The sequence below is a fragment of the Propithecus coquereli genome, unplaced genomic scaffold (assembly GCF_000956105.1).
Source record: "Propithecus coquereli isolate 6110/MARCELLA unplaced genomic scaffold, Pcoq_1.0 Scaffold49, whole genome shotgun sequence".
NCBI lineage: Eukaryota > Metazoa > Chordata > Mammalia > Primates > Indriidae > Propithecus > Propithecus coquereli.
The window spans coordinates 7,637,288-7,662,172 of NW_012150729.1; the positions used below are offsets into that span (position 1 = coordinate 7,637,288).

The window sequence follows — 24,885 nt, forward strand, 5'->3', positions numbered from 1 at the left end:
AGACTTGAGTATGTTTGAATTTACTCATAAAAAGTCACTTCGACTCAGTCAAGAATTGGAACAAAGGCGTGGGAAGAAAACTGGACTAGTTGGTAGGAGAGTCAGGGGATAAATCAGAGCTCATAGCACGGCAAGTATGGGACATGCCAGTTGGGACAGAGGATTGGAATGCAGGCTAGAAAGTGACATGAAGTAGCCTGATATGGACTACAGAATGCTATTAGTAATAAGAAAAAAGGGCATGGGGAAGGAATGTTCTATAGTGAAAGAAAGCACTCGTTATGCAATAAGCAAACACAATGAGCACATGAGATTAAACAAGAATACATAAAGGAAGAGATATAAATGGCTAAAAAATACTTAACAACATGTTCAAATCTATGAATCATAAAAGCCATAAAAATTAAAATCAAATATAGTGTTTATGTAACAAATGCCAAGTATTAAAAAACCAAGAGAATGTTTGATGCCAGTGAGGGGCAGTGGCATGGGTGCATTCACACCGGGGGGTTGCAGGGATAAAACAAGTTGCCTTCCGGAAAAGTGTATATGCCTGGGTTGTTTTCTAGTTCTTTTCTCATTGTCTTCTTTTAAATGACAGAACAAGTGGCTTCTTAATAATTAAAACCAAAAAAAAAAAAAAAAAAGGAGAAAAGTTTTGTGAGCCTATGTACAAAGGAGTGGAACTGTTATTCTTAGCTTTCTACAGCCCCAAATGAGTAGTGGATGGTAGAGGGAGAGGAAGAAAAATAGGTTTTAATTATACTTTCCTTTGGTTTCTGAATTCAAGTGTTCATTTGGTGGAGAAAACATTTTGAAGAATAATTTTTCTATCTCAGAGAGAGAGAAAATATTAGTAATACTTATCTTCTTTTTTTGCTGGTTGAAATTATCTATGATGACACCAATAAACAGGTTCAAGGTGAAGAAGGACCCAAAGATGATGAAAATAACAAAGTAAAGATACATATACAGACTTTCCTCATACTTAGGCTGAAGTTCCACCTACCAAAGGAGAATATTTTGTAAAATATTATAATACATGTTAATGCTGGAAATATCATAGTACTTTTTCATGAGAATAGAAAATATTATTCATAGTAATACTTCAGGTTTTTTCTGCATCAAGTATCTCCAAAAAGCTCTCTGAAATTATGTTGTTTTTCACATGAAAAACATTATTATGACACTCTAGAATCTATTTTTTATAACTATAAACACAACTAATATTTTTCTGTTTGGACAGTAATGTGCTAAATTTAGCAAGTTTTTAAGGTATTCAATTTTAGTAATTTAAAAATTAGTAAAAAAATTTTACTTTATAAATATGTATTGAATATGCTTAAAAGCAATCATTCATGTAAGCATGAATTAATGTAGCAAATAAGAATTAAGTTTTTCATTTAGATGTTTGGCATCATACTCTAATATTATAACAGTCATTGAATTTTTCAGATTGAGTAGACAATTGCACAGTCTATTTTATAAATCCTTAACTGATAACTTAATCCTTAGATTGTGCTTATAACAAACAGGCATTGAGTTATCACATAACTTAATAAAGGGGCAAGAGAGACACCATAGATAGCTTCCTTACAGATTCATGTCCTTCTCAGGACAACAACGTTAAAAACCAACCAAATACACGAAACAAAATATAAGTAACAAAGTGAAATAAAATAACTATGGAAGTTATCAGGAAGATACTCAACATAAAACTAAAGCTATGAGAAATGTACTTCAAGAAAGATAAGGTCAAACTCTATTAGGTCAGTTTAAAGATTACAGGGATGGGGGTTATTCTTTATGATGATAGACTAAACAGATTGGGCTTCAGAATGGAAAGATGTAGGCTGGTGGAAAAATACTAAATTTTACTAAGTTTTGAAGAGCAGAGTTGGAATGAGCATGAATTTTAGCTTGTAGCATGAAGCATGAAAGAGGCTGAAGTAAAATAAAGTAGGTCTTTACTTTAGTGTTATAAACTTACATCTGTTGGCCACAGAAGGGATAACAGCATTGCTAAAGGCTCCAGCAAATTTATGGATGCTAAAATCATATAAAACCATGCTTTTACATGATTTGAAATATGATTATTTGATAGAGATGATCGCAGAAATCTAAGGCTGCCAGGACAATATCCATAACTTTTCCTGCTAGTATGGAGGGTAACTATACATTTCAACTACTGATGGAAATTATATATTTCTTCACATGTGCTCCTGCACACCAACATCACTACTTATTATATAATTTATAGATAAAAAGGAAATATTAAAAAATATTTAAAAAATATTTAAGAGTGACATTTGCTAGTTACTAAACAGATGAATTTGTGTTATTTTTGTCTGATTTTCAAAATAATTTATGTTTTGATTTATCTTAGTGAGATCTTTCTGATAAACAGTGCTATACTTGAACATTAACCTGTCATACTTTTTTCTAAATACTTTTAATCAACATAATCAACATTTCATTTGGCTGCCGACACTTTGTTGAGTTAATTTAACCACCTAATCAATATCATAAAAACATTTAGAATATGAGGAATACTTACATTTCTGGAATCAACTGCTGCGTACATTATATCCATCCATCCCTTAAATGTGGCCTATTAAGAAGGACATGCATATTTTACTTCAGAGTAAAAATAATTCCAACTCGATGTTTAATAAATTTCCTTACTGATATATTTTATAAAAAGGAATATTTTGACAGACATTTCAAAACAAATTTTACGTGGATTTTGGACCAAGACAATATCTTAGTAAAACTTTTCATTTTTAGAATACATACTGAACAAAATAGTCATTTGATATATCCTCCTGCTTAATAACAAACTCATAGTACTTTTCAATTCTTTAAAGTTACTGGAATAATGCAATTTAAAGTGCTATTAAACTTTGGTAGAACACTTTTAGAAAGTCTTACAAATTCCAACATATTTGGCAATATCTCTAGCAGCCGAATAATTGCAACTTAGATCTGAGGATCATCTGCTGAAATCTATCTAGAAAGTAATTCGAGTGACTGAAAATTTAAGATTTCTCTTTATTGCACAATCTAAGGATCATACAGGTATACATAAAGGCAGAATTGCAACTATTCTTTTAAGAATTTCGAAGCAAAACACTACACTATACTTTCGTCTTTGTAATTATTGAAGAGAATGGGTTAATATGGGTCAGAAAAGTGAAAATACAGTACAGTAGACACTTGACATTCTCAAGCTGAAGGGATACCAAGTCTGATAATTTATAGTGGTTTGCTATTTGTCCTAGGGCATGAGTTTTGAGCCCTGTTGTCCTGAGAGGATTAGTCCCTAACTATCCAGGGAGGCTAGCAAGGCTTTTGGCATCTATATCATAGCATATCTTCATTTCTGTAACACTAACACTTGTGAAGCGGTGGATTCCATGAGAAGGTCAGGTGAGGGTGTATGTGATGGCAGTGAAAAGAAAGTAATGATTCTTAGTTAGAAAACAGAAGGTTTTTGTACATCAAGGAGAAAAATGTTGAATGTGTCAATGGCTTAGGTCAGTGATAGGATAAGTCCATCATACACTTAGTACAGAAACAGAAAAAATTGATTAAAGGAATCATTTCAATAAACCACTAATCATCACAGAGGTGGTTCTGTAAAAAGCCAAATGTGATGCAGTATTTTAAAGGCTTTTTTTTTTTATTTTTCGTAGCAGAATTTATTTAAGGGCTTGGTGCAGGACCTTCACTCTATAATTTCAGAATCGCTTAGCATTTTAAAGGATTATTTAATTTTTTTTTTCAGACAGAGTCTCACTCTGTTGCCCTGGCTAGAGTGAGTGCTGTGGCGTCAGCCTAGCTTACAGCAACCTCAAACTCCTGGGCTCAAGTGATCCTACTGCCCCAGCCTCCCGAGTAGCTGGGACTACAGGCATGCGCCACCATGCCCGGCTAATTTTTTCTATATATTTTTAGTTGGCCGATTAATTTCTTTTTATTTTTGGTAGAGACGGGGTCTCGCTCTTGCTCAGGCTGGTCTGGAACTCCTGAGCTCAAACAATCCGCCCGCCTCGGCCTCCCAGAGAGCTAGGATTACAGGCGTGAGCCACCACGCCCGGCCGATTGTTTAATATTTTAAATGATCCTTTCCTTTATTTTATGGATGAAGTGATATACTTGAGTGATACTTACAAGTGTGGTTACTAGTGAAGAATTAGAATAAATGCCCAAGGAAATATCATAATGTGTTTACTATAATATTTAAAGAAATCATTCTTGCCAGATTATTTAAATCCCTTTTTTAATTGCATAGACATTCAGAGTAGGTCAGAAATGTTCAGAAGAGAAATTAAAATTTCCAATAAAAAGGTTGGAAGAATTTGTAAAGTAATCATAGTATAGATACCTTTGAAAGAGCTCCAAGAGTGTTTTGACCAGTGTGGGTTTGTTTGCTTAGTTTCCTGGCTAAACAACTAAAAATATAACCCTAGTGAACAGAAATAGATTTCTACCCTAAAGATTCTGTAGAATCACAAGGGAAGAAATTATATTGATTTTTTTTTTAAAGCTAAGTTTTTGGTGGCCAAAACAGAGCAGAATTTTTTACTGTTTTTCAAATAATCTGACTCTTCATGGCTTTTTTATGATACTGCTGCAGCTAAAAACAAAATCAAATGAAAATGTTTAGAGCTACCATATTTTGTATTTAAAACAATTATGAATGTTTTTGTTAGAGACTCAGTAGTGAAAAAAATTAATATTTAAGATAAAATAGACTTAAATAATGGTGCTGAAGGGTCATTTATTGTAAGACAACACCTGTTTGTGTTTTGTTTTTGTGTCCAGGGGTGTCCAGCTGTTATTTCTGTTTCACTATGAGGATTGAATCCTAAAACCGAAATATCATTCCCCAAACTTCAAACAAATGATATAACTCAGCAGCAGTTAATCTTTACTAATTAGTTACATTCCAATTATTTGATAGGTGTGTTAAGTGTGTGTGTTTTGGAGGGTGATCTAGCAGTGAAACAAGCTTTCCAATTTCAATAGAAAAAATAGCAAAGCTATTGATTTATTGATCAACTTGTTCATACAGAAAGAGCAATATATATAAAAAAAGAAAATTAGGAAAACAGAGAAAAAGACCTTTGGAAAGACCTAGAATATCTGCCCACTATTGACTATGTCTGTAATAAAGTTTCTACCTATCTGGGCTCATACACGTGTACTAATAAATCAAAATTTAAAAAAAAAAGAAATATGTTATAAACTTTCTTCTTAGTAATTAAATAATAGATGATGTCATTACTTTGTTATTATCCAAACAAATAAAAAAATTCAGAGAAAATAGTGTTCACTTACAACTTGAAGCAAAGAGAGATACCCAAATCCTACATTATCAAAGTTTACTTTCACATTTTTCCACCGGGCAGTCTCATTTCTTTCTATTAGTTTTAGGCAATCAGTATGATTATTCACTTCGTTGATGTCAAACCTGTCACCAGTTGTGGTGTTAATACAGTGGTAGAATTTGCCAGCAAACAAATTTACGCCCATGATGCTGAAAATTAGCCAGAATATAAGACAAACCAGAAGCACATTCATAATGGATGGAATTGCTCCTAAAAGGGCATTCACAACCACCTAATATACAAATGGAAAAAAAGAAGTGTCAGAATTCTTATCTGTTAAAAAAGAAAAGACATTCCCCTAGTAATCTTTGGTCTCTCTATTTTTTTTATATCAAGACTGTTTATTCTAGAATATTTAAAAGAAAGTAAACAAATCTTAAAATAAAATTTATTTTTTTCTTAATACACAGGAAAACAAATATGGGCAATATAACAAAGAAATGAAAAAAAGTTCTAAAAAATGGAGGGAGAAGTACTACAGGGTTAAATGAAAAGCAAATATCAGGGAAACTTGCTGCCAGATGAAGTCAGAACACATGTTGTTTATGGGAAGAAAAGTAGGAAATCCTACACAGAAGATTAACTTATTTAAAAAAGGCAGTATATTAAAGAACAAAATTAAAACATTGGACCTGAGCTTACTTGACCAATATAGTTTTAAAATAAACAAAAATTCAGATGTATAAATATAAAAATACTATTAAATACCTAATATAATTTTCTCCTTAATTATTCATGCATTGCTATGACTAATAATTTTTGCATAAGAAGCAAGACAATTTGCATTATGTATTTCATTAGATCATCACATCATTTATTTCAAGCTCCAGTCATGTCAGTTGTTTCATTTACTGAGTTTAATTCAATAAACTTACTTTAAATGAAACATGATAGGAATCAGTTTCTTAGGAAAATAAGAAAAGGAGGGACGCCATACATAGTCCTCGAATCTGATGTGATCACATGAAGTTCTATGCACGATTATTATCTACATTTTTTCTATGGAAGCATGTTTTTCCCCCCTCTTATCTTTAATCTGGACCACAAATTAAAAAGCTGAATTTTCATTCATGGCAACACTGTAGGGATGGCTGTCCTTGTTTCCCCCTCCATAGATCCCATTGGAGCTGCACATGAGTAGCTAAGAGGGAAGGTGAAGACAGGCTCTAAAATGCTCATAAATGGCAGATGCCTCAAACTTGAACATTAATAGCTAAGTTTAATTCTACTTATGTACCTCTATTAGTCTTATCAATCTGATCCAAGGTAAACAACAGGCATCAAAATATCTTCAATCTGCCTTTTGATAGAGTATTTTTAGAAAACAGTATTTAGATTGCCTGTCTGAAAAAAAAGAATACATGAACCAATTTCTTATATTTCTGAGCCCTGTTTAAAGTCTGTAAAGAACTCTAGATCTTTTGTAAAATAGTGTGATAAACGAGCCAAAGGAAATAATAATACCAGTAATGACAAAGGCGGAGAAATAGAGATGAAAAAATGAATTCAGGTTGAGTTATCCAGGCAGAACCCAGTGATGTGGCCCATGCAGCTTACCAAGCTGACACGTGGCACCTTACCCACCTCATGTGACTGTCTGCATTAATGCAATTGACTTAATAAATCCTTATTTTATACTTTATTTTAAATGCACAGATACAATTAGATTTCTTTCAGATTAGAGATCTGAATGCTGAAATCAACTTACTATTCATTTCCCTCCTTTTCCAAATATTTTGTCTACCATCCAGATTAAAGTGCTATTTCTACTGTGCACACAAAGAGTACATATAAAAATGTGTACTTTACTTTCAACACCCAATTTAGAGTATGGACGGAACACTGATTACCTGTATCTATTTCTTGAATTTCTTTTCACATTGATCTGTAGATCTCACACTTTTTTCTTCAAAACGTTTCTCACCTTTGCCATTTCTTTTCCATTGTCACAGTCACCGTCCTAGTTCAGCCCTCTGTTACTTCACACCTGCATTCTTGTCAGGGTCTCCTAACTTTCTCCTTCCTTTAATCCATGTGAGATGAATTAATCTTCCCCAAGTCTCACTTTAAAGTTATTTATTGCCACCTCCCCGCCCCCCAGTGACTACCAAGTACATTTTTTTTTTTTTACCTTAATATTCACATCAGTCATCAATCTACATTTCTAGTTTTAACTTCCTTGGCTGCCTACACTTCAGGCCACACCAACTAATAGAATGGCCACTTGGTAGTATAATTGCCAAATAGTTGAGCTGCCATTTCCTTTGAAATTCCTTCTCTAGTATTTCCTCTTCTGAGATAGTCTCCCTTCTCAAGGGCTTTAGCTCCAATAGCACTTCTTTTGGAGAGCCCAACATCACCCTCAAGTTTAGCCTCCTAAATAAAGACAAGTATTTTCTCCTTTGAATTCAAGAATCAGAATTCTAGTGCTGGACAAAACTTTAGAGATAATTTAGTGTAGTATTCTCATTTGGCAAATGAGAAACATGAGATTAAAACAGGTGAAGTTCAGAAAATAGACAAGGAGTAGCATCCAATCTATCTCATTAGTTCTCCTTAGAGTTGCTCCCACTTATCTGGTACCTGTATTGCTCTGTATTAAAGTTAATTGTATTCCTATAATCCTGATAGATTATAAGATTTTTTAAAAATTTAAGATGGAAAATATATTTGTGAATCCTCCAAGGTCTTGGGTGACTTGAATATAGGAATACAAAAATGGTTGAATGAAAGAATGAAAAAATGAAGTAAAGGTTAGCTAAGTATTTATTGATCAAAGTATGATTTTTAAATGTTATTTCTAGATATGGGATGAAAATAACTAAGGAAATGAGTGCAAGAAAAAGTCTATGGTTAGGTTGTAAGTTTAAGAGGTTTACTTTAAAACTGGGGATTGGTTTTGAGTTAAAATTAACTCTAACAGTGGAATTCCCAAAGTAAGCATGTGCTCTGGAGCAGTGTAGTTCAGGATGTGATTTGCAAAGTTGGCATACCTTTGGCCCAGAGAAATGTTTTATTTTACTAAGAAAAAAGAACTTAGAAAACATTTGGCATAGTATGGGGGAATTCACTATACAAAGGTGCATTCATATTTAAGGTTTCATTAAATTAGACAATGAAGGATCATAGAAAAGATTGTCTTTTCCCAAGAGCCCCAAGCCATTCCCTGGTTCAGCAGAGAGGGAGATGTATTAACTTTTTTCAGTTTCAGTCTCTAAGGAACTGCAGTAATTGATTCCCATGAGGGAACTGCAGTAATTGGTTCCTGTGTCGGGAAGGAACAATTGGTCTGAATAAATTGGAAAGAACAGAATGAGGTTTCAAGCTGCATGAAAGGAGATGTCTAAGAAAGTAACTATCTTATTGAATTAATATTGTACTAGGGTTGTTTCTTCTCATAAACCTTTTTCAAAACATCATCAAATAAAATTTCTCTATTCTAACTCAACTAATTCTTATAGAAACTCTTTCTATTTCTGGTTCATTATCTGCATTTTTTTATTAAATGAACACTAAATGAGGGATTGATAATTAAATATGCAAATTAGTGTTAGAAATTTTGATACATACTCTTGTCTGAATGAATTGTCTTTGAACTTCAAATGAATATTACCTGTGCATTCTAATGCTTCTCTAATTAGAGAAAAACTATAGGAATAAAAATCAAAAGTTGACAAAGTAGAAATCATACATTTTTGAGTATGAAGAACAGTAATAGAATCTTTTTTAAAAAATCTAACAATTATTTTGTGTTGCAGGTTTTAATTAAGGCAATTGGTTTTGGAAGCTATGATGTCAATTATCCAGACAAAAGTCCTAACTTTTTGTCTCCCTCAGAAGTAAAGTCTATTGGCTGGGCATGGTGGCTTATGCCTATAGTCCCAGCTACTCAAAAGGCTGAGGCAGGAGGGTTGCTTGAGCCCAGGAGTTTGAAGGTGCAGTGAGCTATGATTGCGCCACTGCACTCTAGCCTGGGCAACAGAGCGAGTCAGTCTCAAAAAAAAAAAAAAAAAAATTAAATTAAAAAAATTAAAACTCTCATTCTTGTACCATATGCTTAACCCTCAAGAATAAATAAAATGTAGATCCATTTTTATGTATGTTTTCACTGTAATATCTTCTAAGAATCTAGGAATTTAGTTGGGAGTGACTCATTCTGAGAAGTGAGTTTACACATTAAATTCTCTCTTAATATTCACGATGAGATGTTTTTGTTTTATGTCTACGTGAGTGTTCTATTCTGCATAATTCAAATAAATGGATTCTTTTATATTAACTTTTTCCATTTAAAACACAAATCACACGTGCTTATTCAATTCTTTCTTAATGTATTTTTGCCTTGTTACATATTAAAAATAACCCCTACGAACTTACACTGAATAAAAAATGAGAATGGTCACACCATCAATACCAGTCTTATGAAACCTGGAATACTGCACCTAGCATCTGCTTACACATGTCAACACCTGACTGCTGGTGTCTAGCTGGCCATTTTCAGGACCCGGACAAATGTACTATAGGGCAGGGGTTGTATGCCTCAAACAGCATCATCAGCTTGACAAATTAAAAATTTTTTTCACACAATCATCCTACACCAGGGTCCCCCACCCATACCAATTGAATAATCTTCCCATAAATGGATAATTCAGCATACACATAACTAAATCATATTCAATGAAACTTAATAAAGATATCAAACATTGGAGTTAAAATCCATAGAGGGTAAATTCACAAAGGTATTTTTTTCAAAAGAAATTTAAGACAATGATAAATAGGGGATCAGGATGTATATACTGTGTTGTCCCTACCGTGGTGCAGTAGTACCCTTCCCAATCCCTCCCTCATCCCACTACACATAAGTCACAGCGCAAGGATTAAAGGTAGCAAAAGGGGTAATACAGTACCCATAATAAAGGGCTGAGGGGAGGAACCAGCGCTCCACCCCATCCAAGTTGGAGCAAGATTATCCTATATAAAATAGAAATATATAGTTTGTTATTAGTTAGAAATCTGATATGACAGAACATTTGGTGTTACTTTTTGAATATGATGCTCTCTGTTTCCCTATCAATTAAGACTTGAGTTCTTTTGAAAAAGAAGGTATTTAAGATTTCCTAGATTAGGAAATTAAAAATACAAATTTAAATAAAAATTTTATTTTACCCTAGATACTCATGACATTAGTTCACTCAGTTCAGTTTTACAAGTTGAAAAATTTGGACTGGAAATTTGAAATACAATAAGTATTTAAAAGCTGTCAGCCAGAAATGTGCATAAAACATGCAAAACACAAAGTGCAACGTGATGATAGTTTTTTGTTATTTTCTAACTTCTTCTCAAGCACTGTACAACATGCTTTAGTCAGTAATGTTGCATAAAAGCACATGCTTTGAAAAAGTGACAGAACAACAAAAATAAAATGAGTGCCTGAGTTATGCTTTGACACAGCTATTGCGATTTTATGCTACTAGGGAAAAGAATTAAATGAGAGTTTCTGAATATGTTCAAATCTCACTTCCCAATCATCATCGTCATCATTATCTCCAACCTTATCATCATTCTTGACTATATTTTTATGAAGTAAAAAATTTCAAAACTAGAAATACAAAAAATAGAATCAATAAAAAGGTTATTTTGACTCTACAATGCCAAACGTGTCAAAGAGCTTAGACATTTTGAAGCTGTGTATACGCTTTTGTTATGAGGAATGAAGTCATATTCATAAATCTGACAACTTAAATGATTAGTTTCATAATCAATCAGTATCTATACGGAGTTTATGTTTTTAAAACTCCAAATTTCAACTAACCTCTTCTTTTAACATAAAAACATCATTAATTAATAATTATAGATAAGGTTATTTCTGTAAAAATTAAAAGCAGATCTATAAGATCAACTTGTTAGGAAAATAAAGTGTTACATATGGGAATATCTGACCATTTGACTCATGGATTTAATAAACTTCCAAAAAGTCAAATTGGAAATATTTATAACAGCTTCAAATACTTGGCATTGTTCAGATTTCAGAAGCATTTTAATTGTATTATTTTGATTCAGGTAACATGTTTTCAAGTAGAATGTATGAAAATGATATTTTTCTTCAGAGCTGAAACTGCCAGTCTGAAAAAAAAAAAAGTGACAAGTTAATTAGAAAACAAATTTAATTTTTACATAACCTGGAAAGAATTTCTGATAACATTCTGGTGAACATGTGAGGATTTCTATGAGAAGTTAAAAAGGACTATTTATGTCTCCTTTGTTGAATTGTTTCTAATGAGGAAAAAGTTTTCATATATGATAGGGAAATCAAAGACAAGTCTTATGTTCTTAAAAAGTGACATTTATAATAAATTTTAATTTAGAAGAGAATTATAAACAACCTACAAAATGCAAATGGAAGTGTACAATACAGCTTAGTTTCTGTAAACATAACTAAACTCTAAGCAGCAAAAGAGCAATACTTGTTTTGCTAAAAAAAATTGATTTTTTTAAAAAAACAAATTTTTATATGATACACCTTACATAAATTAATGCTTCTTGTTTTTAAAAAAAGTATGGAAAATAACAAGTCAAATGGCAAAATTTCTAATCTGTTAAGGATCTTGGGGGATGGTTAATGTTTCCTTAAAATGAGTAATATAAAATTTTGTGGGACTCTGACAAATGAGATTTAACTTAAGATTAATTCATGAATCACTTATGATAATGAGCCCAAAATTATATTTTCTGATCATTGTTACAAATGTTTTACTTTACTGTCATAAAAAGTGTGGATTTATATGTGATCTTTAAGTTAGTGTTACTATTTATGTAAATTAAGAAGATTAATACGGCATTGAGACTATATTAAATATAATTTTAAAAAAGTTTAAAATTCAGTCAATATTGAATATCTACCCTTAAATATATTCAAATAATGCAAACTTTGGCATTATACAGACAAAAATTTTGAAAACTCTTCATTTTTTCCTTTACACTCATACTTAGGCACATGTGTGATGCATATTTTCAATAAAACTCATGAAGTACAGATAAGTCATTGCAAAGAAGTACATGATATAGAGTTCACTTTAGTTTATTATTATTATATCATTACATATAGTACTTTAATAGTGCATCTACTTTTTTGTATACAGGTTTGTTAGGAAACTCCCAAGATGGATTAGGAAATAAAGTCATCTTAATGAGCACAGCAGGTAAATGATATTATATCATTTTAAGAAAGGCCTAGTTCTCTTGCATATCACCTAGAAGTAAATATGCAACAGATTATAAGGTAAAGTAGCAATTTTGCAAGGATTTGCCATTCCTTTTGCATGCATGGGTTTTCCTTTTTCTAAATTTAATTTAATTTAATTTAATTCTGGCTATATGCAATACTTCAGATTCTTTCATTTTCCTTACCCTCATCCCTTCAAATCGAGATAAGGCTCTCAGAGGTCTCAGAGCTCTTAGTGTCCTGAGAGATTTGATGGCACCAAGTTCTGAGTAACCCAAGGCATTTGCTGTTAAACTGACCAATGAAACCTGCACACACAAAAATAATAATAATAAATAAAATCACCTTTCTTCTACCAAAAAGCTCAGATCTGTAATAAGCAAAATAGAGAAAAGCAAACCCAGGAAATGTCAAGAAGGTTAAATTAGACTTAAAATCTAGTGTAAAAAATTATAAGGAATTGAAATATGATGTAACTTTTAACACTTGAAACCTCGATATTAGATACTTTCCCCTTTTTTGACATGATAAAGCAATTATTTCTTTGAGGTTTCTCTCAGTTCACTCATTTCATTGTAACATTATGAAGATTTTCAAATTTGCCTTTGTTCAGAATCAAGGAGGTGTAATGTATCCATGATCCTTAGCTCTAGAAACATTTTCCACATGAAACCTTCATAATCTTGCTGGATTAATATTCTTTTGGGATAAAACTTCTCCCTATGAAGTCATGATATTTTGAGCATAGTTTTCTGAAGCTTAAGTTACGCTAAATTGATAATATGAAACATGATGTTTAACTTTAACACATCTCAGGGACTTGTTTTAGGGTAAATGAAGTGTTAATCATTGGATATATAAATTCTATAAAAGGCTGTTTGGTACATTATGGGTTTGCCTTAAATCTAGTCTCCATTCTAGGAAAAGTGCCACCACTGCATAAAGTAACTTGTCTTTCCCTGCACCCTGCATACGTTATTTCCCATAATGGAGTTATAACTTATATAACCTACTCTTTAAGTCTACCCTTTAAACATTTTAAGTAGATCAGAGAGAATTATTTTAAAATGACAGTAGTCCCCACCATCATCACTGTTTATTGAGTGCCTTTAACATTGTACAAATAATATCACCATTTACAGAGTCAGAGGCCAAGTAAGTTATTCAGTGGCACAAAACCAGTGAGTGGTGAAGCTGGGATACAAACTTTAGTTTGTCTGATTCACAATATAAGAGATTTAAATAACATGACCTTTACATTTCTGATTTCCCTACTTTCCCTATAAGCTGCTGATTTCTTTTTCCCCTTCAGCTTTTTCTGTTAGGTAACTACTATAGAGTCCTTCCCCTAAGGCTATTTTAAATCAGTACTCCATGTCTTCCAAAAACTACACTCTCATTCAGTGAGTGAGTTTAGTGGCTAAGTAGCATATCCTGCCAACATAACATCGTGGTCCAAGGTTCACTATTTTAGAATTAGAATGTAAATAAGACAAACTACCTTGAATGACAAAGACGTGAAAGATACCTACATCAACAATTAAGAAGTCCAGCCAACACCAGGCATTGGTGAAATATGTTTGATAGCCATATGCTACCCATTTTAGAAGCATTTCCAGAATGAAAATGTAAGTGAAAACCTTGTCAGCATATTCCAACATAGTCTTAATTGTCTTTCGCTGATCAATATATATATCTTCAAATGCCTATAAAGGAAGAGTTATGCATTTTAGCTTTCAAAAACGATTATGCTCTATAAATTTTTTCTCTGATTATATATGCATTTGGCATTTTATTGGACTAGGAGAGCAGAGGAACAGTAGGTATCACTGTTTTATTTCCTCTCAAAGGCCTTCTCATTATCTAATCAGGGGAAATGTTATACTCTCCATTGGTATTATAGCCAGAAGACAAGAAAAGTGTAATTCCAAAGAATTGATTTGACTTGTTCAAAAAATAGTCCTTGATGTTATATCCTGATGTGGCTGCCCCAGTTGGAGGTACATATTCCTTTTGTTTCATTTCTTTTGCTTTCTTATATTGGCTTTTATGCCATAGAAAGGAGGTTGAAGAAATAAAAATGAATGCAGAAATCATAATTGATCATTACAGTGTTCGATTTTACTAAATACTTGGGTCTATCTGCTTCTTTGTTGTTTATTCGTTTTGCTAATTGTTTGTATTTCTCAGCAGAGATATAGTATAACAATGATGATAAAATGAAATTATGTTTCATTTAGATCCTAAGATGTATTCTTCTAAATATGAACCTCTCTTGATATTTTACTTCTAAGTATACATTCCTTTTAATGGTGAAAGAATATTTCTTGTCTGAAGTGTCATGTAGAGAAAATTTATTTCCTTCAGAGAAATCTGCAGGTAAATATAGGTCTGTGTTCGAATTATAACCGAAGCTAAAGAAACTTGTAAGTAATTGTGTTTCAATTAGGCAAACTCTATCATCTATATCTAGCAATTGATTGATCCATCTAGCTATATGTTATGGCTTAAATATTCCCTTTGTATCAGTGTTTGTTAAAATGATACCTATATATTATATTTGTATTTTTAAAATGATTCTCATATAAATGTAAACTGATTCTGATGAAATGAACACCTTCCTATGAAGAGAAACCAAGTCTTAAATGAATCACTTAGGCATGCTGCATAATATTTATTGTTCCCAATATTCATTGTTTCCTGAGTAGCACAAGAATAGTGAACACAATTGAAAAGAGACAGAGAAGTAGTCCCTAAACACTTATTGACTGTCCATAAGGAGATAATAAGAATAATACCATTCGGAAACAAAATTCACCACAACTTAGAGGATACATATTCCCAATCACAGGACTTCCATTAACAATACTGTGGTTGCCATGCTTATTTTCTTATTAAGCTATTAGTAATTGAATATTCAAGCTCTTTAGTTATAATGAATAAGTTGAATGTCTAAGTTTTCTGGAATACTTAATAATAAGCAAAAAATAATTAGCTTATTAGAAATGTTTGTATACATAGTAAAAGTAAATCTATAACTACAAAGTTATACAGTAAGTCTATAGTCTGGAAGATACAAAGTGTGGCAATTAAAATTTGTTAGACACTAAGATTATAAAACAGAAAGTATTAATAAGCCATCAGTATTAGAAGATTCTAAAAATTAGTACTGGTAGCTCCTTTGCCTAATATTCACTCACCAGAGCACCGCTACTAAGGAGAATCATGAAAACAATGAAGGTCTCAAACCAGTTATGTTCAACTATTCGGAAGCACGTTCTTCTCAGGTTCCACCATTGTTTTCCTCTCCCTTCTTCCACACTGATTTGACAACATTTGAATCTTTGTACACAGCCTGCAGGTATAATGTTCAAGTAGAAGTAGGTAAAATAACATCTGCTGCTTCCATAATATCCTTTGGTATGTCCCTGTTTCATCTTTTTATTACTATTGCCATCTCTATTTTGCTAGGATAACTCTCTAAGCCTGGAGCACTAAAAGCACATTCATCAACTGTGTGAAGTTGTGGAATTATTCAGCCTCTTTATTATTTTTTATTTTTATTTTTTCGAGACAGAGTCTCACTCTGTCACCCGGGCTAGAGTACCATGGTGTCGGCCTAGTTCATGGTAACTTCAAACTCCTGAACTCGAGTGATCCTCCTGCCTCAACCTCCCGAGTAGCTGGGACTATAGGTATGTGCCACCACACCCGGCTAATTTTTTCTATTTTTAGTAGAGACGGGAGTCTCCCTCTTGCTCTGGATGGTCTCGAACTCCTGACCTCAAGTGATCCTCCCGCCTCAGCCCAGAGTGCTAGGATTACATGTGTGAGCCGTGATGCCCGGCCTATTTAGCCTCTTTAAATAGTTCCCTAGATAATAATATCTTTTCTGCCTCACAGTGTATGATCTAAGAAAAACTTTGTAAATTATAAAAAAAAAATGTGAAGTAGCTTTGCCTTATACTATATCCTCCTATTGCACTCTGTTGAAGTCACTTTAGAAAAGGACTTCAAAATGGAAAATAATAATAAACAGAAATGTTCTCTTTTATAGAGGACATAGAGTAATAATGTAGATCTCTTCCAACAATGCTGGGTTTGTTACTGTTTAGATTTTTTTGTGGTGCTCCCAGAAGGGATTATGTAATTTTCAAAATTAATTTAGTCCACTAAAATACAATTTGTATGGTTCTGCTTTGATTTATCATTGACTTCCTCATACACTGCTTTCACTTACTCTGACATCCAAATTAATCAACAGATATCTCTGAGTACCTTCATAAGCACCATGGAAGATATTTTTTAAAACGTACAGAACATGTACCTTGCCCCCAAGAACATTATAAGAAATTCGGATTTTCAAAAAAATAAAAATAAAAAAGATATAAGCACAAGTACCCTGTTCTGAGACAAAAAGAAAACAGAAAGGCAGGTATGTTGGAAGAGAAAGTAGAGAAATAAAGGAAGGAAAGGAATGGAGGAAGAAAGGAAGAAACTAAGCAAAGAAGAAAGGAAGGTCCTAAGGAATGAAATAATGGAGGAAAAGGAGAGAAGATAGTAAAAACACACGCAACAGTTCAATAGAGAAGAGTTTTCAAAACTCTTCTGATTATTTATCAAGTGAATTAGATAGGTATATTTGTTACAGCTGTTCAGAGGAATAAGAAACTCTTTCACCATGGTCAGATGAAAGTAGTTTTGAGGACTTTGAGTAATGCGCATAATTTATACAGAGAATACAGAAAAACTGAAGATATATTAGGCCTATGAGGAAAAGAATACCAAATAGAAAATATGCAAATATACTCATATCCCCAAAACTCAAAATCCCAAGGAAATCAGATCATGGGAAATACCACTTACAGGAAAAACATATCTCTTATACCTATTGCCCGCATTGCACAGGCTCAGCTAGGCACTGTTTAGGTATCAGGTATCCAAGGCAGTGCTTATTTCCTGCTTCATCCAATAAGTACTGGAAAATCATGTCTTCATGAAAAAACATGATTTAGCATTTGCAATTCATTCAGTTTTAATAGAAAGTTACTTTTTTTTTGCATATGTAATTTTTTAATTTATTTGTTCACTTCACAGCACATATTGACTACCACTTATGTATAATACCCTTAGTAATTTTGTTTTATTTATTTATTTATTTATTTTTTATTTCTGCCTATTATGGGGGTACAAATGTTTAGGTTACATATGTTGCCCTTGCCCCGCCCTCCCTGCCTTTAACTCTCACTTGGGTGAGGCAAAGATATAAAGCGTAACCATAATGTTTGTACCCTCATAATACCCTGAAATAAAAAAAAAATAACCAGAAAGTTACTTTTATGGCAAATTCTGTGTATCAGAATTTCGATTAGTTTAAAATGTCAACTTATTGCGAAATCTCTCTTTTAAAAATTTTAAATTATAAAATTTAGTCACAAGTTTTGATTACATCAAAACATTTCTTTTCCTTCATTATCACGAATTCTTGACATAATGGGCAGAGATAATCAAAGAATAACACTAGATTTTAAATCCTTTTTCTTTGTCTACATATTGGAGGTAATTGAAATAGATTTACTGTAAAGTTCTATTTTATTACAAGCGATCCATTGTGGGTGACCAATAGCTAAAAAAGCTGTGCTCTGAAAGTGAAAGATTAACATTAGGACTATTTTCTTTACCTTCGGTGAAACATGCTTCAGGTTCAAGGGTTTCTTCGGGTTCCACAGCGGGCTGTTCCTCCGCAGGTGCGCCAATGTCCACAGTGCTGCCTTCCGACGAGCTACTGCTTTCGTTAAGTTTCTGTACGTGAGATGGACATGAAAAGTAAACTCCTTTAATTTTGGTAATAAGTGGCCTAAAAAGAAAAGATTATTACTATGAACTCATTTTTTATGCTCCTTGATGGAAAGAGATTTTAAGTTTAGTGCAAAAGAGGGATTGAATAAGAAGAGGAAATAAAAAAATCACTGGGTCTATGTTAACGCCTTTACCATAATTCACAATGTAAGTATGAGATCAGATTACTGTTTGATGTTACAAATGGCCATCAGCAACACATACTGAGCAAAACACTGTCCTATGGATTAGAGAAGCAGAAGAAGAGATAGGGAGGAGGAGAAAGAGGAGAAGGAGGAAGGGAAAGGGAACCAGAGAAGAAAGAAGAGAATCCTTACTTTAGAAGGAAATAATGTCATTAGTTTAGTCTTCATATTAATGTTTGACTTCATATATTTCCTTAACAATGCCTTACTTGTGAGCAAATACTACCTGTTGTTTTCACTCATGTCACTAATATTGATGATTAAGGTTTTTAGCGTTATTTACTATAAATATATTAATATGTGTACATTCCATGTGCTCTTTGGAGAGAAATTATTATGAAATAGATAAAAAAATCAATAAATAAATAACCTTAAACATATTAAATAAACAACTTAAATTTCTGGCAAATATTTTAGAGCCTGTAAATCTTGTAAATTGAGATAAATAAATAATGTGTGGGAAAATTCAGTTTACCCCAACAAATAATGGCTAACATGCTATGTGAAGCTGAAAGGAAGAAATCCAGTTAACAATAGCTCTTATATTTTGACAATAGTTATGGGACACATATTTCTCTTTGTAGAGTTCTGAGAAGACAAGAATGGCAGAGATAATAGAAAATATTAATTTAACTCACTAAGGTAGGAACTAAGCATGAATGTTTTTCCTGAGAACCAGCAAACTGGCTTTTAAATTTTTGGTGAGAGCAACTAATTCATTAATTTATTCAACTAATATTTATTAAACATTAAAAATATGCTAGATGTTGCATATTAACTGATGACTAAAACATCTGTGATCCTTAGGCTATCAAATCTAGTACAGTGTTTTTCAAATTTTCAACTTGTGTAGACCACCTAATAAACATTCAAAAGCACGCATCAACCAGCCATTCAATTTGTTATCATAATATTGTAAATAATAAAAGTTAAACACAATATTAAAACTACTAATAACAATTTCATATAAAGGGGGGAGAGTTGATAGTGGAAAAAAAAATTTCACCAAACTATTTGTAATTTGCTCATAGCTTATATATCTGGGTCCGTTTCCAGTTGCTCTCTTCTCTTCCCCTTTAATTTCCTATAAAATAGAAAAACTTAACTCACAATTATAGGCCATTAGGACCTATAATGATATGTAGCTCTGTCATAGTTCTGAAACTTTGAGTTGAAGATGATCTCTGAAATTAAAAGAAAATTCTCACGGAGACTAATTTCAACATTTCAATAAATCTTAAATTGGCCTGCATACCACACTCAGAAGCTGAAAGATTGACTGTTCAACATAGGAGACAGTACCAAATAGATTTTTAATCTACTTTTAGTTGCGTTTGGCTTTGAATAACTTTAGTTCTGTTCTAACATTCGTACTGAATTAAAAACACACCCAAGAATAAGTCATTGGTTACTTCCTTTGACAAATGAAGAGAACCATTAAATGGTGGGATTTAGTCACAATCTCAATCATACCACTCATAATCTAGTCTTCTGAAGAAATCCTTGTGTCTTATCCTCAACATTATAGAGATTCATCATTTGGCTATAAAATGATAGACCTAGGCTGACACTTGGCATTTCGACAAATGACTTAATATCATAGAAATGACCTTTATTGGCATTACCAGTGTCACAAAAATATTCATTCCATATTTTATAAAAACCATATGAGCAATATTTTAACACCCATTGTTCTTCATATTAGAAAAGCAGTCCTGTGCAAGATGCGTATTCTTCATGTAACAATCAGTGAATGAGATTTGAGAAGTTTAGCAATTTTCATCAACACTAAGAACTGGAAAGCATTTTGTTTTCCGTGAATAAATTTGCATGTGGAGAGATTCAGATGCAGTGTTAATTTCGATCGCACATGTACCTTGTGGTGTATGTAACTGTTATCTTCTAGATCTGATCCCCACATATCCTTTCCAATCTATATCAAGACTCACAAAATAAGAGATTATTAGAATAAAAAAATCTCCTTTTCGACAACATGGGTTTTCAGTGATAGAACAAAAAGTTGTTGAGCAATTCATCTTCATGTAAGTGTGACATGTAAATGATCCATTCTTTATGTGTAAGTTGATGTAAGTTGTTTCATCCAACTGTAAGGTGAATTATTATAGAACCTAGCATGAATATATACTTAAAAAATGTTCTTCCTCACTTAGGCCAATAATATCATGCAATAGCTATGCCACTTGATAATAAAATATTGCCAAGAGCTAATTTTGCTTTCTTGCCTGCCATAATAAATTTTTTTCACATCAGAGAGGTAATGTGCCAATGTTGTAACAAGGATTGAGGGAGGCACATCTCATATATGTGAGTGAACACCCAATCATCATGCTTATGAATTACAAAAGGATTGTTAATATTTGTTTTCTTATGAGGAGTATTACTTTTAGTGATACCTCTGAAGGACTGATCTTTATTTTGCCTTTAAGTGAAAACATTTGTTCATTTGATGAATCAAAGCATTGTTTTTCATTTGTTCAAAGAAAAAAACTTATCTGAGTAGTGACTACTTGGTTTGAAATTCCAAGAACCAAAAAGACCTCATGTTACTTTTTGACAAGTTTTCAAAATGACATTCCCTGAAGAAGGCAAATAGATCAATAAGATTCAATTTTCAGATATTCATCTTCATATTTCTTGTTTTGACATTTATTTTTAGGCTGCTTACATAAGATGGTCACTCTTATAGAATTGCTTTTTCTTAAAATATATGCAGACTTACAGTTTTTCTGATGTTTTTACATTAGAGTCCCAATTCACAAAGATAATCTGAGTTTTAAATTCGTGTTATTTTCATTCAGATTTTATTCTTTTGAATTATTAAACCAATTTTGTGTAATAAGAATATAGCACAATAGGAAAGTGATATCAAAAATGCAAATTGAACAATATAATAGTTAGCATTCAAATAGACACACACAAACTCTACCCTCTCTATCTTAGATGAGGTAAACTTACTACTAATTGTAAGTATGTGAGCAAATATTTGTAAATACTTGTAGTTTATGAACAATTCTTTAAGAATATAGTGGCTATTATGAATATTATAAGATTCTGTGAAACCTTATGTTAGCTTCCATTTAAAATATGTTATTAATAAATGTTGGCGAATAACTTTGCTGTTTCTTGAAAACTACTTTCTAAGCAAACAGGCACCACAGGTAGGCTGTAGATCAAGGAATTGATGAACAGTGCTACTTGCCCAAATTGTAAAACATTAATGGCAAAGCCAAAGATAGTCAAAGTCACAAATGGATGGATACAATGTTAATCTGTGATATTACAGCTACATAGTGTGACCCCCTACTGTGTTGCCTGGTGTTGCATTAGACACTTTTTACTCATTATTTCATTAATTGTAACACTTTAATTCTATGAGGTGGATAATGTTGTTCTCATTTTAGAGATGACTGAGACTAAGCCTCAGTTTAAGTAACTTGACTAACATCATATAACTAGTAAATGAGAAAGCCAAGATTTTAAATAATTATTTTTGAGCCCAAAGCCCATGCTCTGTCTTCTATGCAACCACACAGTTTCTGAAACAAAAGAAACAATGGGTTCATACACTTATAATTCTTCCATCAAGTTAAAAGTGAAAATAGTCTGTAGAAAAAAAAATCAAGATAAGCCTAATAAATGAAGAGAATCTGTAATTCAATCCTGAAGTGAAAAACAAAACAAAATACCCCACCCATTCACATCACAAACCAATAATGAAATTTTATATGATACAAATATTTAGTATTTTCATAGAATTTTTCTCACCAGCTCCAACAAGCTAACTTTTGGTAGTATAGACATGACTTAGATTTAATTTTTGTTTATGATAATTCTGCCAACCTAATTATATGCTTGTTATAAAGCAAATGTCATAATAGTAACTTAAGAGCAAGCAATAATAAAATCCTTTGGTATGGTATTACTTTAACTCACAAGAAAATTTTAAAAAATACTACTTATAAAGTCTTTACAAATTTTGGAAAAACCTACTTTTTGCTTAGCACAGTTCTTCACACGTAGTGCCAAAATACAAATATTAAGATTCATATCAAACTTTGTATCCATTACTAAATGTAATTATTGAGCACCTAGATTTCAGTTTTTCAATCAGCAACTGTGAATCTTAAGGTAAATAGATGTGAACCTAAAATAATATAAAACTAATGTATTTCATACCTACTGATTGCCTTCTTAAATAGCCTTCCCTGATGTATCTTGCCCGTATGATGACAAATAAGTTGTTCCCTTTTTAATGTACAAAGTTGCCCTAGGTTTTACTGGGCTCAAACTCTCTCCAGATGAGGATGCTATTGCCAATATATTCGACTTTACTCTATGAATGTTCTTTAAAATTAGTTGTTCTTGTTTTATAACTCAACTTTGTGATATATTGACAGTTAATATACTTCTAAGTATACTTTCCCTTTAATACATACAGTTGGGAATCAATCTATATTTTACATATTTTAAGATGATTTAAAAGATGATTAAATGCCTTTGTTATTATTCCACTGGAATATCTACTCTTGGGAAGTTCTCAGGTCTAGACAAGTGGTCCTCTGCATGTTTACAAATTAACTCTTAAACACTTCTTAATATACAAGTATATTCTACAGTCTATCTGAACTACTACAGGAAAACAGAGGTGTGTCGAATGGTACTCAAACTCAATATTCTCTCAATTAAAGTAATGACTTCTTTTTTCTATCCTAAACCTGCTCCTTTAACAAGTTCCCCATTCTGGTTGTTCACAATCACTCATTCAGCACCTAAACTCAAAATCCCCTTGCTTACTCTGACTTATTTCAAACATTAACAGTAATCAAAAGTCAAGTTGACTTAATTTTACCTCTGAAAGAACTCTTTTCTCAGCCCCATCTTCCAAATTCCTATGAACTTTCCCTTCATTTTTGTCACCTTTTCTTTGAAGAGTTATAAATAAAAAAGGCCTCATCCTAGCCTCATCTAACTTAGTTAGACCTCTGTGGACCACAAAGCTTGGCATATGGTAAATGCCCAATAATGTGTGGTGAATAAATGAATGGATGAATGCCTCTGTTTCAGATATTACTGGCAGATGAAGATTTTGTCTCCAATTTCACATTTCTACCAAATCTCCCAAATCTATCTTTCACAGGTAGAAGCTGCACTTATGAAGGTAAATTTCTTAATGTTCTCTGGCTCTTGCTGACAGTGATTATTTTTTCCCATCGTTGTGGAACAGTAATAATTGCTCACTTATCTAAACCCTTCTCAACACTTTATATGCACTACTCTTAGGGCACATATTGCTTTTTATTGTAAACTACCTTCGTTCTATTTTTTTACATAATTAGATTTGGGGATATAAGTGTTTTTTTGTTACATGGCTGAATTGTATAGTAGAGATGTCTACGCTTTTAATATACCCGTCACCTGAATGTTGTACACCTCCCCCCCTCCCCTTCTGAGTCTCCAGTGTCCATTAAGTCACACTCTATGACCATGCATACCCATTGCTTAGCTCCCGCACATAAGAACATGCAGTGTTTGATTCTTTGTCCTTGTGTTACTTCCGTTAGAATAATGCCATCCAGTTCCATTCAAGTTGCTACAAAAGACACTATTTCATTCTTTTTGATGGCTGAGTAGTATTTTACGGTGTATGTATACCACATTTTCTTTATCTATTCTTTGGTTAGTGGACACTTAGGTTGGTTCCGTATCTTTGCAATACCGAATTGTGCTATGATGAACATACGGGTGCAGGTGTCTTTTTTAATAAAATGACTTCTTTTCCTTTAGGTAGATTCCCAGAAGTGGGATTGCTGGATTGAATGGTAGATTGACTTTTAGTTCTTTGAGGACTCTCCATATTGTTTTCCATAGAGGTTTACTAATTTACATTCCCACAACATTGTATAAGTGTTCTCTTTTCATTGCATCCAGGCCAACATCTATTGTTTTTTGACTTTTTACAAATGGCCATTCTTACAGGGTAAGGTAGTATCTCATTGTGGTTTTGATTTGCATTTCCCTAATGATTAATGATGCTGAGCATTTTTTTCTTTTGTTTCTTGGCCATTTGTTTCTCTTCTTTGGAAAAACATCTGTTCATGTTTTTTGCCCACTTTTTAATGGGGTCATTTGTTTTTTCTTGCTGATTTGTTTGAGTTTCTTATAGATTCTGGATATCGGGCCTTTGTCAGATGTATAGCTTGGGAATATT

At 32.6% G+C, this 24,885-nt stretch overlaps 1 protein-coding gene across 1 annotated transcript in view; it reads right to left on the reverse strand.

Moving 5' to 3' along the window:
* SCN1A (sodium channel, voltage gated, type I alpha subunit) overlaps positions 1–24,885 on the reverse strand; it is a 179,325-nt gene that overhangs the window by 12,213 nt on the left and 142,227 nt on the right. Inside the window, 7 exon segments of the mRNA XM_012655823.1 lie at positions 868–1,005; positions 2,558–2,611; positions 5,344–5,625; positions 12,798–12,920; positions 14,145–14,318; positions 15,813–15,967; positions 18,294–18,414. Of these exon segments, the coding sequence (XP_012511277.1) occupies positions 868–1,005; positions 2,558–2,611; positions 5,344–5,625; positions 12,798–12,920; positions 14,145–14,318; positions 15,813–15,967; positions 18,294–18,414 (1,047 nt within the window).